Raw genomic sequence first — 18760 nt, forward strand, 5'->3', positions numbered from 1 at the left:
AGATGGTTAAAATTGAGGGGAAGATGGATGCAGCCAAATACAGGACCATTCTGGATGAAAACCTGTTGGAGTCTGCAAAAGACCTGAAACTGGGACGGAGATTTATCTTCCAACAAGACAATGATCCCAAACATACAGCAAAATCTACAAAGGAATGGTTCACAAATAAACGTATCCAGGTGTTTGAATGGCCAAGTCAAAGTCCAGACCTGAATCCAATCGAGAATCTGTGGAAAGAGCTGAAAACTGCTGTTCACAAACGCTCTCCATCCAACCTCACTGAGCTCGAGCTGTTTTGCAAGGAAGAATGGGCAAGAATTTCAGTCTCTCGATGTGCAAAACTGATAGAGACATACCCCAAGCGACTTGCAGCTGTAATCGCAGCAAAAGGTGGCTCTACAAAGTATTAACGCAAGGGGGCCGAATAATTTTGCACGCCCCACTTTTCATTTTTTTATTAGTTAAAAAAGTTTCAAAAATCCAATAGATTTCGTTCCACTTCACAATTGTGTCCCACTTGTTGGTGATTCTTCACATAAAATAAAAAATGTATATCTTTATGTTTGAAGCCTGAAATGTGGCAAAAGGTTGAAAAGTTCAAGGGGGCCGAATACTTTCGCAAGGCACTGTAACTATTTCAATATGTAGTACTTTAAATTTTAAATTGAATGAATATAGATGTATTCAGACCTAACAGATAACGTATTTATATATATATGCACTGAATTTTGTCATCACCTATAGCCGGAGATGACACCCTTCAGACAGTTTTACTGTAAGCCTGTATGACACTATTAAGCTGCATTGCAAATAAATGTCACTGGTTTTTATTATTAAAATACATTCCCTGCTCCTGAAACTTGGTGTATTTGAGTCTGCTACACTTTTTTATGGAATAATATTGGATTCATTTCATTTTTGAAAATGTCTCCAGTGTGGTAAACTGAGGCAATTTAAAGCCCTGTTAAACTCAATCTTTAAAAGTCATACTCTGGAAGATTTCCTTCAGACTTTTTTTTTGCACAATTTACAACGGCCTGTGAAATGTCACTTTCCTTGATTCTGATTCTAGGCAAAAAATTTGCCATACTGAAACGATTAATAGAAATATATAGGGAAGCTGAATTTAAAGCTGCACAAAGGCTTAAAAAAGATGACATTTAAACTTCCCAACTATTCCAGGGACAGCAAAGTGTCTCTGTATTATAAAAAGAGGTCTCCAGCAGCTGGTGTGAATTATATGCTTCCAGTAGTGGCTCAGCTTCTTATAATAACAAGTTAGACTCAGAAGATTGCAGGGTATAGGTGTATTATGAGGACAGCATGGATAAGTAATCCTATACTGGTGAAAAAAAAACATTTTGAAAAGAAAAATCTCACCAAAGTAAATTCAGGTTTGCATTTGAAGGTCTCCGTGTAATTTTAATATACAATATCTTCAATTAACCCTTAACCTCATAACCAAATGGACTAAGCAGAAGAAAACAAATCCATTTCTTATCATTCCCAACAAAAAAGAGGGTGTGGCAGTTAGATTTTGTCTCCTTTTTCAGTTTTGGAAATGGTAGAAAACACTATTTCGTAACCTTTTTAGAGTTTGAAGGTAAACTTCGGGTGAAGTTAAAATTCTTTAAATATGCATTATTCAATTATTCAATTATAGACTGGAGAGATTTGTGATGTGTTCTCCTATCACTTATTAATGTTAGGTTTGTTCAAATTGAAGGTCTGACAGTCGCACAAGTATCCAGAGCTGAATTCAATTAACAAAGTTCTTGTTCAATACTAAATTTTCACTTCTTGAGTGGTGTTAGAACAGTGCTTGAACACTGTTTCTTGAGCAGTGCTTGAGCAGTGATTTCCTAGAAATTAAGTTGTGGATCAAAAGATAGCAGCAGCAGTGTCTGACTTAAAATATTAATTTACACCAAGATAAATTGAAATGAGATTATGGGACAATTTAAGAGATAAAGAGCATATGAATAAGTAACTTTTGTAAAAGCAATATCCACATGAGAACAACAAGGCAGCTTCTCACACTATCTCCTAATATTTTGTAAAACCTCTCCACTAAAAAAGGCATCTACTGTAGTAAACAAAGGCTCCTCATCTTATGTCTTCTGAAACAAGAAACATGTTAGTTCATTTGGAACCTGAAGGGTTGTGTAGGTTTGGTACAAAATACCCAGCCATGTTTTTGAAGCTTATACTCTGGGTTCTTTCAAGAAATTGCTGGATGGGATCTTCATAAATTAGTATCTAACAACCAAGCAGGCTAAATGGGCTGAAGGACATCCTCTTGGTTGTATTCTTATGTAACTGAATCTTATGTAATGTGCAAACTATAATGCCTCAAATGTTCCCAATTAATTAAAAACAAACTTTTAAAAATGAGTGGAACTAGATTATTGTCTACTTGAAGCTGTAGCGGATCTGCGGAGACTATAAAAATAGAAATTATAAAACTATAACTATATATTATAAATCCAGCATGTTCAAAATTTCAAGAATCTCACCAACAGCATTGTAGTGCAAAGACAAATTTGAAAATGAGGTAGCACAGCTGGTAATGGCAAAGGAACGTCTACACTATATAAATCTCAATTGTAAAGTGATTGAAAAGAACACTCATCAAGTTTGGAGCGAATTGGTCAAACAGATTATGCAAAGTAGTTTGTGCAATAGGAAGTGTATCAACAAAAGAGCAAACTGGCAGTCAGCCCGACATGTTGGTTGAAGTGTCACAGAGTGAAAAAATGGGTGTGGGCCAGAAGAGGTCTTGGGCTGTATTGATCTTAAGTTACTATACATTGAATGGCCAGTCACCCTAAATGATGATAGACCTCACGCCTTGTTCCCAGTGCTTCCTTCCACTGATCAAAGGGCCTTTTAGCACCAATGCTGGGCTATTACCACACAGTTCCGAGGTGATGTGGGGTTTAAAGTTCAGAGTTCAGGATTGCAATGCAGGTTTAACTGTGAACGGAAAGGGGCCATTAGAACAGGGTGCAAATATACAATGCATCATTACACCTGGCCATCTGTATATACAGTAGCTAGTTCCTCAAGGAGCCCTGTGCAGTTAGCTCTGTCCACACCGAAGACACACTCAAGACATCAAAGGGACACTTCCACCTTGCTGAGACTGAGTTAAGAGGCCTTCAAAATGCCTCAGTTAAGAGAATTCAAGGAAATATGGAGAAGGATGACTGTGAGACAAAATACAGCATTGGACCCAGACTCTATGAAGAGCAGCTGAGGAAGGCTTTGACATCACGTTCTACCCTGATGTTGGACTCAAAATCAAGAAGAAATCAAGAGATTCAGAGAATCCCTTGCGAAATCAAGGGATTGGTGGAACATGAATGACCACATTGTTTGGCACAGCCCAGACCGAAGAGGTGTCTAAGAATCACCACAGGAAGTACATGGAGAAAATGGCTGCTGGACTGTTCCTCTGGGACATTCGGTTAGGTACAGTAACTCCATGGGTTGTTGTGCTGTTATGATATGTGTGTCCTTTGGAGATATTTGAGTGTTGGGCAGTGTTAATTGTGGTAATTACTAGAGAATAAAAATGGTACTTAAGCAATACCGACTGTCTTATCTGGTCTGTGGATGCACTGGTGGTTCTGGGAGAAAATAAGAACCAATAGAAAAGAAAAAGAACCCTTTATAATTGCTAGGTAGTGAAATCAGCTACAAAGCAAAAACAGTTCCTGCATTTACTGTATGGTTCATCTATCTGTGACATAAGCAAGAAACCCATTTTAACTTTTGACTTGTTTGAAGAGATCATTCTGAAAACCATGAAAATAACCAACAATGAAAGATAACCAAGAAATTTACTGCCTCCAGTTAGTGGCCTTCAATGATTCTAACAAGCAAGGTGACCTACACCAGAATCAGCACCATTAAGATTAGGGGCAAAGGAAGACAAAGAGCATTTGTTTTAGTGAAAGACAACATCATTACCAACACAAATCTCAACCAGACCACGTGATCCTGGATGGAGGTTACCTTCTGTGACCAAACAGGAACAATGAGTATCCATCATAGCCTGGAGTGACCTTTGACTATGCACTCAGATTCAAGGAATATCTAACACAGACATCAACTGGACAAATGCTAAGCCCTGAAATAACCTCATCAACATACTATTAGGGGTGACTGGGGATGTTGGAGACTCTCTGAACGGCTGCACTTTCCCTTCTTTAGTTCACCGCAGACTAATACTCCCTGGAAAGGTAGTACACAAAAACAAGAAAAGAACAGAGAACAGTGAACCGAAGAACAGTGTTGGGTTCCAGTTTAGTAGTGTAACAGACTTACGTTCTCCAAGAGTTTCCACTTCTATGGCAGGACTGTAGGCTCCATAATCCGTGGAGGAGAAGGTTCGGATGTGGAAAACATAAGCTGTCCCAGGCTTCAGGTTATTGATGGTTGTAGTTGTGGAAGCCGTTTTAACTGTAGAGTAACTCTGATCCTTCTGGTCCTTAAAAATAAAAACTCATCTGTATATATTCCTGAAAGAATGTGTGTCAATAACAAACTGCTGACTTGCTATTAGAGGACTCTTGAATCGAATACCACCTCTCAAAATAAAACTCTTCTATTGTGTCACGGCAGAGTTGCCATTTTGCAGAGTTTACAGCTTTCATTCTGTCTTAGCTCTTTGAGTTAATTAAATCAAATGTTCATTAATTTTAATTAATTATACTACATTTTCAATGATTTTAGTCAGCTCAAAATCCTCAATGGCTCAAAGCCAGCAAAGTCTATTTATGGCTGTGGGTCTGTAAGACCAGGACTGAGGTAGTGCTGCTATAACTGCATTAAGTACAAACCCACATTTTTGGTACTAAAACTCGCATCTTCCCCTACTCAACCTAAACCTTAAGACCGCAGAAACATGGAACACAAGGCATCTGGCGTCAGTGGTGACTTCAGGACTGACAGAAGTGGAGCACAAATGTATGGATTAAGAAGGCAAAAAAGCAGTTTTGTGTTTAGACAATTTAATATTTGATTATCCCCTAAGAGAGCATGCAAATGCAATGGCAATTATCCCAAGCGCTGCCTTAAATTATTAGTAGTATAACAATTATAATAATACAATTATATTTATGAATGCTTTATGAAACTCCACCTGCTGATTTTACCTTAGGTTTTGATTATGGCCCATATTAATCATAAATAAATATTATTTTAAATATAAATAATTAATGTCAAGTAGTGAAAGTGGGGTATTTGTTAGGGTGATGACCAACATTACCTACAGCTGTGTCCACAGTGTGTTATTCTTACACCACCCTGCCATTTTTGATCTAAGAAGACCACCGTCATGTCAGAATTAGCTTCCACTGTCTCAAATCAGTAAAACTGAAGCTGAAAGGTTTCACATTTATTTTTGCAAACCTAATGGATTCTCTCATCACGCTTGAGTGGTTCAACGTGATAGGTTCGGCTCAACTGACATTGTGGGTGAATTGTTGGCAGCTTGTCTGAACCTGAAGTATGCTTATAGTGGTTGGGTGATCTTGAAATTAAAGAGCTGTAGTGAGAAATGCCTTTTCTGCTGAAAAGAGAGTGTTCTAGGAATTATAGGTCATCAAAAGGAAGTGCCTTACATTTTGACACTTTGAAAACATGAGGCTTGAAAGTAGCTGAGGTTCCATCAAGCAGTAACCTCTATCCCTGGCTTTCTTCACTTTAGGAAAGTCTGGAGTCTGCTCCAAAGATTATGGGCACTCTTTTAGATCACTGGCATTGATCATGGATTTCTAAATTTGAGAAATGTTTTTTAAAGGTTTAGTTAGTAAGCTGTTCTTTAAGTGACCCAGTTTGCCGAGTTACAATGTTGTTTTCACACTTGGAAAGTGGATCTATTCCAAATACTGCTTACGCCTGTGCAGCTTTGTGACAAAACCATTATTATTATAAAAATAACACCTGCTGCACAAACAAAAGAACAGGTGGTTGTTACATCTGTTTGATTTAACTAACTGTTTGCATACTATTGTATTAAATTGCTGGATATTATCATTAAACAGGGCTAGTTTTTTTCTCTATATACAGGCTACATGTATTAGTGGTTGAGCTGTAGGTTTCCTTGATATTTGAAAACTGAGTGTCTTGAGCTAAACAAATCCAATTCAAAGCAAAATTCACTTTCTGCCATTTTTACAAATCAGTAACTAGATTTTCAGAGAAGGAATCTTTCACATGTCTGTAGAAAACCAAAGCACAATCTGCAGAATAAATTGGTTCTAATGTGTAAAATGCTATTCTGTGTTTAATATAAATGATGAAGTGGTAACTTATTTTAACCATGCTTCTTGGATATTACAGAAGAAAAAAATGCTATAAGAATACAGGTAGTTTTGACTTTAAAACGTCCTGAGACAAGTTTTGTTAGCATGGAAATCAATGTGATTTGATGGTCCGATTGAAAAATAACGTCACCTCATTTAACAGGTTGAAGTCCTGCAGTACATCATACAGTAGCATGAGCATTGGCTCATCATCACATGCACATTATTGCCAAAGAAATGCAGAAATACTTTATCGCCTGTACATACTGTTTACAAAATACTTCCAAATGAAGGGATTCAGAACTATATACTGTACTGTACTTTGATAACAGAATGGAAATAAAATATTTCTGGCTAATATCCTTCCATGAAGGATATGAAGATGTTTACATCTACAGTATATGTATTTTTATAGAGCAGCATGGTGGCACAGTGATTCATATTGCTGCTTCACAGCACTTTGACCCTGGGTTCAATTCCCAGACTGCCATCTGTGTGGTGTCTTCCCTTGTTTGTGTGGGGTTTCCTCCAGGTGCCTCAGTTTCCTTCCACAGTACAAAGACATGCTGGCAGGCTAATTGGCCCTGTTTATGAAAGTGTGCGTGTGTGCCTGTGTGCCCTGTGATGAACTGGTGTCTCGTCCAGGGTGTATCCTTGTGCCAGTTGCCTGCTGGGATAGGCTCTGGCTATCTCTTGCAAATCTTTTATTGTATAAAGCAGTTAGAAGATGGGCGGATGTTTGTGAGCTCGCAGAAAAAGACATTTCATTGCCAGCAACTACTGCTGCACGCCGTATTGTTGTGCATTTGATAAATAAACTTTGACTGGACTATGTATTTGTATAATGTCAATAAAATATCTGCCTTAATTAATTGAACACATACTGTATATATACCCACATTTATAAGTAAGATTTTCTGAATATTTTCATTAACTTTTGTAATAATGACAATTACAGTATTAAACCCTTAACAACACCTTTATTTAATGTCACTCAGTCTAAGTCCTGCAGAGCCACCGGGTCAATTTAAGTTTTATTTGACTTTGATACATATCAAATAGTCAAGTTTGATCTTCCACATAAACTTTTTTCATAAAAAATAGTCATTTAAATTCCTCCGGCTATAGCCTACATCTAGCATACATTTTAAAATTATAATACATTTTCCCTGCTTGGAGCAGAAGGATGAGAGCAATGATATCTCTAAAAGAAATGCACCATGTGTCTTCAGCAATACAGTAAATTGCTGTTTGCATTTGCATGAAAAAAATGTAGAATGTACTGAACTGCTAAGGAGAAGCAAAGAAAATTTCTGCAGGTTTCTTTTTCAGTTCACTGATTTCAGAATGATAGATAAGGAAATACCTTTTCATAATATTTAATTTCATATTCAGTTTTGTTGTTGCTGGAATAGCTGGGCTCTCTCCACACAAGCGTGATACTCTTTTGTTCGATTTTGTCGGCGCGGATGTCGCTGATGAGGGAAGGGGCTGGAAAATAAGAGAGAAAGCATGTGAGAAATCAAAACTTTAGCACTGAACCAGAAAAAAAACTCACTAGTTAGCTGAATAAATGATACCAAAATATAAATATATGATTACACAAAACGTTACAAGCCATGGTTGGACACCATGACCATGTACTGTAGCATAAATACACACAGGGAATTCTAATCTGTCAGTCACGAAAAAATGACAACATGAATAAAGCCATCCAGTTCAAATGGGCTTTGATAGAATTTCAACTATGTACTGTAGCTAGGCAGAAGTTTGTTCTTTCATAAATATTGAAGCAAATTCCTTTAACATTTTTTTACAAGTTTTCTCTTGGGTTTATGTTAAAAGAGTGCCTCGTTAGAGTTTAACTTTATTTTCCAAAATTTCATTCTGAAGTGTCTTTAAGATTCTCCATGCAATGGCTAGTGTCTGGCTTGTGTCAACATTTCCAGCTTCAAAGCAACGGGATGTTTGCTGAGATGTACAGTACAGTAAGTGTCCCAGTTTCAGTGATCAAAGCAATCGTAAAGTTTACCTTGTTTTACCTTAGTTAATTACACTCTGGATATACAGTATGATCCAGAATCAATCAACAGTCCCGGAACAGTACATAAAACAGGGAGTCAGAAGAGAAAGAAATATAAGAAAGGAGATAACTAGAGGAAAGGAGGAAAAGGAAGACAAGAGAAGAGGGAAAGTGAGAGCTCCTCATTTCAGATCACCTGGAAAAATCAGACTGGGGCTAAATATTTGAACTTTGTTAAGAGAGCTTGCTATTCTGCGATTTTTAAGGAACTCTGATTTCCCGTGTAAAGCATCCCTCGGTTAAAAACGGCCTCTCCTGGTTTGCATTCTAGAATAGAGAGATAGGTTCCTATTCATTTCGCAGCATCTGGGTTTGCAGAGATTTAACCCAGATTTTTGTTTAGCCTTTGTAGGCATAGAAATACTTGATATCAATCTAGGTTTTCCTCTGGGTGGATAGGATATTAGGCCTCTAAAATGCCTTACAAAAAAGTTTGTACATAGTGTGACTTGTGTGTTGTATGTTTATGTTGTGTGTAGTTTAATGTGTGTATTGTCACTGTTAATATCTGTTTAATGCAGTGTGCCTGAATCATTACTCTTTTTATCATGGCTAAAGTAAAGAACTCAGGCATCTCTAATTATACCAATCGCTCAGGTACGGTATATCATTGGCAAGAGCTTTAGAAAAAGGGACTTAAGATTATTTAATTTACATATTGATTAATAAGCTTGGTTGTTTCATGTTACTGTCTAGTTTCATAATTACCTATTTGTAACAGTACATTTAAAGCACTAAAGCTAAGCACTGTAAATTTAGGGAATTTATGGCAACTTTATGGTATAGTGCACTGGACAGGGATAAAATGACAGGCCCACTGCTCATTTTTTGTTGTCTCTAATAATTATACATTATGCACTATAGAGCCAGTCTATATAGTCATATTTGTTAACTCAATATCTTGTACCCTGCATTTAAATACACATTTACATTTAATAACCAGTTCATAAAACATAAACCACCCATGCTAAGATTACAACCTTTTTGAAACTTTGTATTAACACAACACATTTAAGCTGTAAGATTTTATATAAATCTGTGCAAGTCCTCATTTAAGAGGCCCTATAGGCAGTTTCAATATTTCTTTTTAATTTTGAACACTAGGTCATTTTTAAAAAGCGAAGCAGACTTTCTGTGACAGAGGAAACAATATAAGTATGCCCCTTAGTCACACTATATCAGAAACCACATGTAGTATTCTTGAATTAAGTGTGTGAAAGAACATTACATGTGAGGGTGCCATTTGGAATATGGTTAATTCAAAATGGCACATATGGTCTGTAGCAGATGGATGGTAAATACCAAATTCACATTCTATATGCACTGTGCTTTGGTTGTCATCTGTACAGAGCTATGATTGGCTTCCTGGGGTTTTAACATTTTATCATTTTTCATGTTGCAAACTTTAGAACACTATATTAAAAATTATGAATATACAAATGCCAATTTCTTCTATGGCTTTTACATGTTTTAGACACCTCTCTTCCTATACCCAGATCTCTTGCTATCCTCTAAGTTGTATGCACGTTGGGTATGATGATTGAGTCACAAGAATTAAAATCTGATGCAGCAAGTTTAAAAATAAAAGTCACTTTGTGCCTTTTATGCAATTAATTCTTTCTGGGGATTCAATGACTGGAGCATGGGTTAATGTACAAAATAATTAATTACATCTAGAATTAAAAAAAGTATTCTGTCATGTAGACAAATCAATAAAGGAAAATAGATTCAAATAAGAGTGACTTATTCTAATGTTTCTACACAAAAATGTAAATGTTAGCACATTTTTCGAATAAATAGTATAGAGAAAAAATCAGAAGGATTGCAATTACATTCCTTTATAATTGTATACATTTACTTTTATAGATATTTTTCTCTTGTACAATGGTGAAAGCACAGTAAAGTGTAGGTACTGTAAACACAGCAAGAATAACCCACAGCAAAAGACATTTGATTTTTGGGAGAATCTCTAGACACTTAACTAAAAACAGAAGAATAGTGTTCATATCACTTGGGAAAACCTTAAGAGAAATATCCCAGAGGCTTGTAAGGAGCCATTTGGACTGTATTAAAGGAAATACTAGAATCATTTTGTTTAAAATGACCATGCTCAGTGTTAACTAATTGATTAAATGTGTGAGGCTTTCTGTGCATGGAAACTCTAAAAACATACACAATATCTATTGCTGTTTTACTGTCAGAAGGACTGCTTACAGCTAGAAAAGAATAGGTAAGAATAGTCAATGATTAGCCCCTTTCAAATCTAAGGAAATGGAAGAGCTGTTCAAGCAAAGGCAGAATGTCAAAAGCTCCCATTATCAGGGTCATTTTAAAGATTTGTTCACAAATCACAAATACCTAAACAGTATATCCAATTCCATTCGACAGCATCAATTAAGATGACTTTGGGATACTAACAATACTTAAAGAGGCGATAAAAAAAACTTTATGCAAATAAAACACAACAAAACAGCTAGATTTTTTTTGCTGATTTTTCTTAATCATAGTGGGAAAAACAAAGCAAAAAAGTTGAAGAGATGACCATGACCAAACAGCATATCGAAACAGCCACCTTCTGATACAGTGAAAGTCATTCTCGCCCACAACAGACAGACATTGAACGACCAGATATCTCAGTATTAATCTTATTTTTATCCAAGTAATCCAAGTAATTGTGTTATAACACAAACATAAAATGTCACTGTTTTTCTACATTATGTGGCTCACCTGAGTTTGGAATGTGTAGGTGGCAAGTAATATCACTCTTTAAACAGTGAGTTCAAGAAAGTGTTTAAAGTCTTTAAGGTTCACTGTTTGAGTAGTTTCAACTACTCAAATGAAGTTTTCTTTATAAATAACTAAAATGTTTTTCACAGTGTTAGCCCCAAAAAGTTCCTCTTCAGAGTTCCCTGCACTTGACCACCCTAACAATGTTAAGACCAAACTCCCTCCCTGTCAAACAGACTATTAACTACAAATTAACTACTGTATAAAAGACCAGACTTTACATCAGGGGTAGTCACATTTCACACTTCCATTCCATGCCATCAGGACGTTGAACCTTCCAATATATTAATTATTGAACTAATCCTTAATTGCTTAATTAACCCCTGTACTGAAGATCCCTTTGGTAATTAAGGATTAAGAGGATCAAGTATTTGAAGTTTAATGGTAGTGCCAAGGCTGACCTCCCCTACTGAACTCAGTGAATGATAAAGCATGTAGAGATTTTGCAACTGTCCACATTCTTAAACTGCACTTTGAAACACTCCTTTTCATTGCATCTTTTAATACATAATGTCAGTAAAATGAAATCCAGGAATATCAGATGTAATTGAGAATATCATCTTTCTGGTGATAATGTGGTCATATTAATTCATATTAGCTCATTTTGTCTCCATAGTGATTTGAACACCTTTCAGTTTGAATTGCATTGTATAGTACTTTTACATAAAAAAATAATTCAATGTAAAATACACCGAACTATAGCCGTAGTATAATGAAAAGTTCAACAGAAGATGCATGCAATCTGATCTGCAAGAGAATAGAGATTGCTTTGGAGTGGCAAAATTATTCAGAAGTATTAAACTAAGCATGACAAAACCAATTTTGGACTCAGATCTGGGTATGCAGTAGTTAAGCACTGAAACTGTAAGTGAACAAACCTTTACCTACATTCCAGTGTAGTCAATAGCCTGTGTCTAATAGTCACAGTGAGACTAAGAGCTCTGCGGATGTTAAAATATCTTATGCAGTGCAGCTATGAAAATGATATTGTAGCTTCACTACAATTCACAGATGATATTACTACAATGTAATTACTTTTCCTTAATAAGTAAATGAAAAATAAAGCCCTGTTCAGGATGTTACATTTCCATTTGTAATTTGTTTCTACTGTATATCTGTGTAGAGAAAAAGGGTGAAGCACAAATTTTGCAAAACCTGAAAGGTTTGTGTCTTTATCTTCTCTGAAATAATGTAGCTAATTCCTACATAATAAAGGATAATTTGTACATACAAAGAATTTATATACAGCATATGAGTATCCTTCTATAAACAGACAAAATATTTTGCTAAACGAAGATCATTGCAACCCTGAGCTGATACTATATCCAAAGAGTTTTCACTTTGAATTGAAAAAGATTAACAGATACCTCATAAAAGTCAAATGTAACCAATCACTTCCAATCTCTTTTTTCAATTATACATTCTGTATATTAATACAAACTGAAAGGCCATACAGTATTAACATTGGGGAGTTACAAACAATAATAATAAATGTGTATTAACTCAGCACTGCTCAAGTAAAATGGGATTTGAAGTACTTCACACAAAGTTAAGAAAAAACTGAAAGTAACCCTGAAGTAAAATACACATAAAAGCTAAAACATTTCAAAAACTTTACTACCCTAATTAAAAAAGACAAAATCACACTACACAAACAGACAAGAAATGAAGCAATACTAACATTAGCATTAATAAAACATGAAATTAGATAGTAATGCTTTGTTGTAATCCTATTGTGATGGTACTGTATATCTAAAATAAGCATTGCTCCGGTTAATACCTCAAAGTACCATGGCCATTCCAGTAAGACACGTCTGGAAAATTGGAATATGAAACAAAAACACGCACAGTATGCCCACCCTCTCTATAGTATAGCTTTGGGGGTATTTCCTCCTACTGTATGTAGTCTGTGCCTCAACACACTTGTTGGCTTTTAATCTATGTTAGCACACCACTTGACAAACATACTGTAAATGAATGTAGTCTTGACCACTATCACCTACAATTTTTGTCCAAATTCAAGGGGTAATCTGACTAAAGTTTATATTACTAACATTTGGTGAAAACAAAAATCTTACACCTTTGAGAGAAACTGTCAATGTGAACTTCTGTGATAGTGTTAGATTTTGTAGGTTGGGTGTTTGGTCACTGTGTTGTTCTTACAGAGCTGTAAAGTGTGGGCTGGGTGGTTGGGTGACTGGTCACTGTCCTGAAGAAAAACAAACAAGTAGACAAGTCCATTAAAGAAATGTGTGTCATGAACAACGAATTATTATTTTACAAGAGATCATCAAAAAGTACCTTAAACAGGGTTGAAGATAAGGTTCTACACCTTAAGATTTAATACAGTATGTATCCCTTTTCCCTAACTGGGCTGGGACTCCATTGTGTTCAACTGCATTGTGAAACACCCTTAAACTCAAAGGAGATTTATGAGGAAAACTATGGAAACATTTCCCTAAAGATAATTTAGGCAAACTGCAAGTCAAAGTAGAAAATCTTAAAGAGAAACTGCAATGCTATTTTTATATTTTGGCATCAGAAAGAATCGGTATCGATGAGTGTACAGTATGTCAAACCAGAATGAAAGTAAAATGTACAAAGTAGCATGTAAAACCGCCAATTTACATACAATTTACAGATTACGCAGCACCATGTTGCAATCACTGTCTGCAATTCAGAACAACGCAACAAAACTGGTGACATGAACTGGCCCTATTACATTGTAAACAAGCAGGCTTGTGAATACATCTCTTTTAATTCAATAGAAATGTTACTCTCGACCTCAAGGCAGTTTTGCACAGGTGCATTTTAGCTCATAGCAGATAACAGTGCTTCTGCCAATTTTTTGCACTGAAAACTTGTAACAGGAATGTATTACTGTTACTGACATGAACACCTGCATTGCTTTTCATCTCCTTTGTACCATTACTGCCTCCTTATGTGTTCAGATAAGGACAGACTGTTCATCTGGATTAGTATTGGTGAGTGCAAATACAGTAAGACCCTTAAAACAATATTTAAGTGTTCAAGACAGAGTCTTCTGAATTGAGATGCAGCACTTGCTTGTAAAATTAAAACAAGATTCAGGATTAATGATGCTGATAATTACCTATATTGGGCTTTGAATTCATTTTTTATGAAAGGGTAAGAGGGTGAGACCAAATATAATGCAAATCTGGCAATTTTTAAACAAAAGAGAAAAAAAGTCTAGCTTTGTGTCTGCCTCAGGGCCTGTTCTGTCTCAGAATATTAATGAGAAAGCACTTAAATAGAAATCTGCAAGATAAAGAAATTTTATATTGCCTTTTTTATTAATCATACTGTACATACATACTCTCTTCAATGGAAGATGCCTCCATGTAACTAAAATTCTGAAATGCACTACCTCAATTCTTCAATATTATTCTATGCAGCAATGTAAGATCAAGAAGACCACCCTCAAACGTACTGAAACCTTTCCATCATCACATAATATTCCTGCAGCCACAGCCCAGAAATCATGACCATCGGCCTATGCATTTATACTATAAATGAAATCTTTCTCTGCTATTTAATTTGAACAAAGAAAAACATCAGTAGTTATGCTTGGAGTTCTGCGCGTTAAGAGAAAATCCCCAAATTGTACAATTCACCAAATGAATAATGTTCAAGTACCGTGAATTTATTGGACTTTTATAATGAAAGTTCAAGAGAAAGAAAGACATCCTCTACATCCATGGTGTTTGTTTAAACCACAGCTCCCATCAGACCACCACTGCTGCTCCCACCTGCTGCTTACCAAGAATCTTCACTCTGAGCAATTCTGTTCTCCTTTGCCTTGTGTGTTCGATGGCAGGATACACACCATTTCAGTTTCACTGCCATGAAATGAATGCAATTGCATTTCACCGCCACCTACTGTGTAGGACTAAAAAGTGTGAAGCCGTGACAACCCAAGTTCAGGAACCACACACTGGCATGTCAAGTTAAAGCAGATAGCGGTAGTCTGCCATTTTATTATTTTTTTGCTTGAGACAGCAGCTTATACGGAAAGAAGAAGAACAAAGGTATGACTTTAACAAAGCTTCAACACACTAAAATCAATAACCCAAACAACAAAGTAGCCTAAAACCCATCAATGGGGAAAACTCTCATTTGTAGTCTTCTCCAATCTTTGCCTTACTAGTATCTTCTGTTGCCTGGAGGTTATCTTCCATTGCTCTCACCCTTTCCTATCACTACGGCCCACCTCAGCAGCACCTCACCCAGGCTGACACCCACAAGCACAGTTCTGATTTCACTTCTAGCATTTACAGTAGGCCAGTGCGTTCACGTGGAAAACCAGGATTCGATTCTCCAGCAGCGAGCTGTGTTTTCTTCTCTTTTTGGAGCTTTCTTTTTACAGATTCTCAAGTACAGTTTTTTTTCTTCTTCAATGCTTTCTTTTAGGGTAGCAATATAACCAACTGCTCTTGTTACTGCATCACACACTACTTCATCAACTATATCCCCGTGAGTCTGATCTACAGTATCATTAAAAGTGACAGAACTCAGCCTGTTAAAAACTTCCCAGTTCGCTTTATTGAAGAAACTCTGAGGATTTCCATTATCTTTTCAGGAGCGTAATCAAACCTCACGTCTACCCAATCTAAGATAATGATGACTTTCAATGGCAGATACATCTAAACATTTCATACACTTTTACTTTCTGATGTAGCAGAAATCAACATCAGTTATCATTTCTGATACGATGTGTTAACATTTAAGCTAGTGCCTATTCTATAATTTAAACACATCAGGTTAGATTGCTCTTTTATTTGACCACACTCTAACTTTTATTCAAAAACCCAGTAGTAGCACTACCACATTATACACAAATCACCTTTTTTATTGCTTTTATCTGCATTTCTAATGTCTGAAGAATTTGTTCCTTAGATGTATTATAGAAAATTACCAAAATAATCAAAATAAAGCTACTATGATATAAGGTCCTCAATAACACCTCAATAACATAACTATCTACTCCAATAAAACACTGAAAATGATTGCATTTCTAGCGATACCACACCCATCTCCATCGCCCTTCCACCTGTTATTATAAACTAGCTCATACAGTAGCTATAAATGAATAAAAGTCTCTAAAAAGGTTCATCCAAGTCTCTTGCATGCATGTATAGTGTATATTTAGTTTAGAGAGATGAGATGTAGAACTCAAGATCACTCCACTCATTTTTTCAATTAACATATCACCTTCTTTCACCTACATTTTTAAATTAACATATCACAATTTCTCCTGCTTTAATAATATTCTATCTTCCTCAGTTTCACTATTAGTTTGTGAAGAACAATTTACTTCTTAAAGGTAAAAAAAAAAAAAATTCCTTTTTACTAACCAGCAGTGTTACAGATATAAATACAATTCCACTTTCAATCCCCTTTGAGGCTCCAGACACATCTCCCACACCACAAAGACTCACACTATTAGCCTTTTTACCCAGATTTCCTTCCCTTGGAGGCCACTGGGACTAAAATGAAGAAAATGCTTCATGAATGAATGAAGAAAGTCCTATTCAGCACTCGCATCCACCATTAACTTCACTATGTTTACCCCCAGAATTGCAACACTTCACCTCCACTCCTGCCTCACCTTTCCCATAGTCCTGTTCTCTTCCACTTCTCCCACGTTACCCACCTCTGCCGACTGCAGCTACTCTTCACACCCAGTCCTTTGATGATTGAAACTCCACAGAGGAGGAAGAATGGAGGCACCACCCCATAAACCCAAGTATCCTACAGAAAAACTTGGTACAGTAGCTTCTCCAACAATGTCCCCTCGAAGCTCAATAAACAGATATACAGTACTCTCATTTCTTCTCACTCTTCATCCTATGAATATATTTCTCCCCCCACCCTGCTGTTTTTCCACACTGAAAATTGCTCTTCTCTTTCATACTAAGACCAACACACGAGCCACTGATTGATTTCTCAAGCTTTCAAAATTCAGAGCTCTGTTGGTCTAAATTGTCACCGTGAGGCAAAAGCTGCTTTAAAGGAATTTCAAGTATTTCTGACTTTGGACACTTTTTAATTTGTACTGTACATTTTCAATTAGAATGGAAAAAAAACCCTAAGACCTGTTGATTACAAGGTTAGGTCTACCGACTTTACGTTGTTTGAAATCTTAATTTCTTAATGCAAGCAATCACTGATGGGTGAAAAGTGTCTTCAGACAATCAGAAACTGAACTCATCACAGAAGGCTATCACCACTCTTTTCTACCAATTCGTGAGGGTGTGCTAAGATATAAATGTAGACATAAATAAATGTACTGTATGCTACAATAGAAAAAAAATGCCAATTGGAAACAATTAGCAGTGAAATGAGCCTGTAAAAATATTCTCTTCATTTGTTTGAGTCAAGGAATATAATGTCAATTAACCCATTTGCATTGTTACTACATCATTTTAATAAACTGCCACATTTAAATTGGTTAAAATAAAATAACAATACTATCCTTAAATTAGTGTGCTGTGTGTGCCACAGTTTGGGAGACATTTACATTTCTTTTCCCAAGAAAGAAAGGACACAAAACACTATATTTGAATGCTCCCTTCCAGAAATCTCAAAGATCACTGGTTCTGGAATCTACATACTGAAATATTTTTCACTTTTTGCTTTTATTGAAGTTTAATATTTAGATTTTTCATATATTCCTCTGGTAATTTAAGTAAATTGCAACTGGGACTAAATCCTTATTAACTGGGAACTGCAGGGCACAGAGCTTAAAAACAGGACAATTCTGGTAGGATCAGAAAAGCTCTGGGCTACACAAAGAACTAACTCAAAACAAACAACTAATCCATTCTTAAGTGTTTATAGCTCAGTGCTGGAAGCACGAAGAATAAAATACAAGAACTTGAGGCTACTGTACTAATTTATAACTATGACATTATAAGAGTAACCAAACCATGTTTTGGTTGTTGAGGATATTGGGGATAAATATAAAATGGGTATAGACTTTTTTTCAGAAAGATGGGACAGAATAAGGTGGTGGTGTGAGGCTATACAGTCTATAAAAGATAAGGTGCAAGCTAGAGAACTGAAATAAGAATGTACAGGTGTTCTAGAATCTACTGCATAAGTGTTAATCGGTAAAATAGAAATTCAACATGACTATCAATAGGTGTATGCTACAAACCACCTAATACAGATATGGCACAAGTAGCCTTCTATATAATGGGGATATTGTGATGGTAAACAGAGAAGCTGAAAATTACTGATGGTTGAAATGGTTTATGATCGCTTCTTAACACAGTCTGCAAAAGCAACTAGGGAAGATGCTATTACTGACTTAATCTTTTCAAACAACCAGGATACAATTAAGGGAACAGCTGTGATAGATCCACTTGGAAATTGTGATCATAATATGGTATCTTTGAGTCTAAATTGAATGTTTTTAATTTTAGAAAAACAGACTTTAAGGAATGAGGTAGAGCTTACAGGCAGTGAACTGGGAACAGATGGAAGTAGAGTCAAGAGAACAGATGTTTATGCTTAAATAAACATAAAGATAAACTTTCAAAATGAAACAGTG

At 36.0% G+C, this 18760-nt stretch overlaps 1 protein-coding gene across 1 annotated transcript in view; it reads right to left on the bottom strand.

Annotated features, from left to right (window-relative positions):
- The window catches only part of LOC102689868 (ephrin type-A receptor 7), a 258096-nt gene that overhangs the window by 52425 nt on the left and 186911 nt on the right, over positions 1-18760 (bottom strand). The window contains exons 6-7 of the mRNA XM_015348878.2: positions 7681-7805; positions 4333-4495 (exon numbers count right to left, since the gene is read on the bottom strand). Of these exons, the coding sequence (XP_015204364.2) occupies positions 4333-4495; positions 7681-7805 (288 nt within the window). The remainder of the gene's footprint in view (positions 1-4332; positions 4496-7680; positions 7806-18760) is intronic.

Source organism: Lepisosteus oculatus, chromosome 11 (assembly GCF_040954835.1).
Source record: "Lepisosteus oculatus isolate fLepOcu1 chromosome 11, fLepOcu1.hap2, whole genome shotgun sequence".
NCBI lineage: Eukaryota > Metazoa > Chordata > Actinopteri > Semionotiformes > Lepisosteidae > Lepisosteus > Lepisosteus oculatus.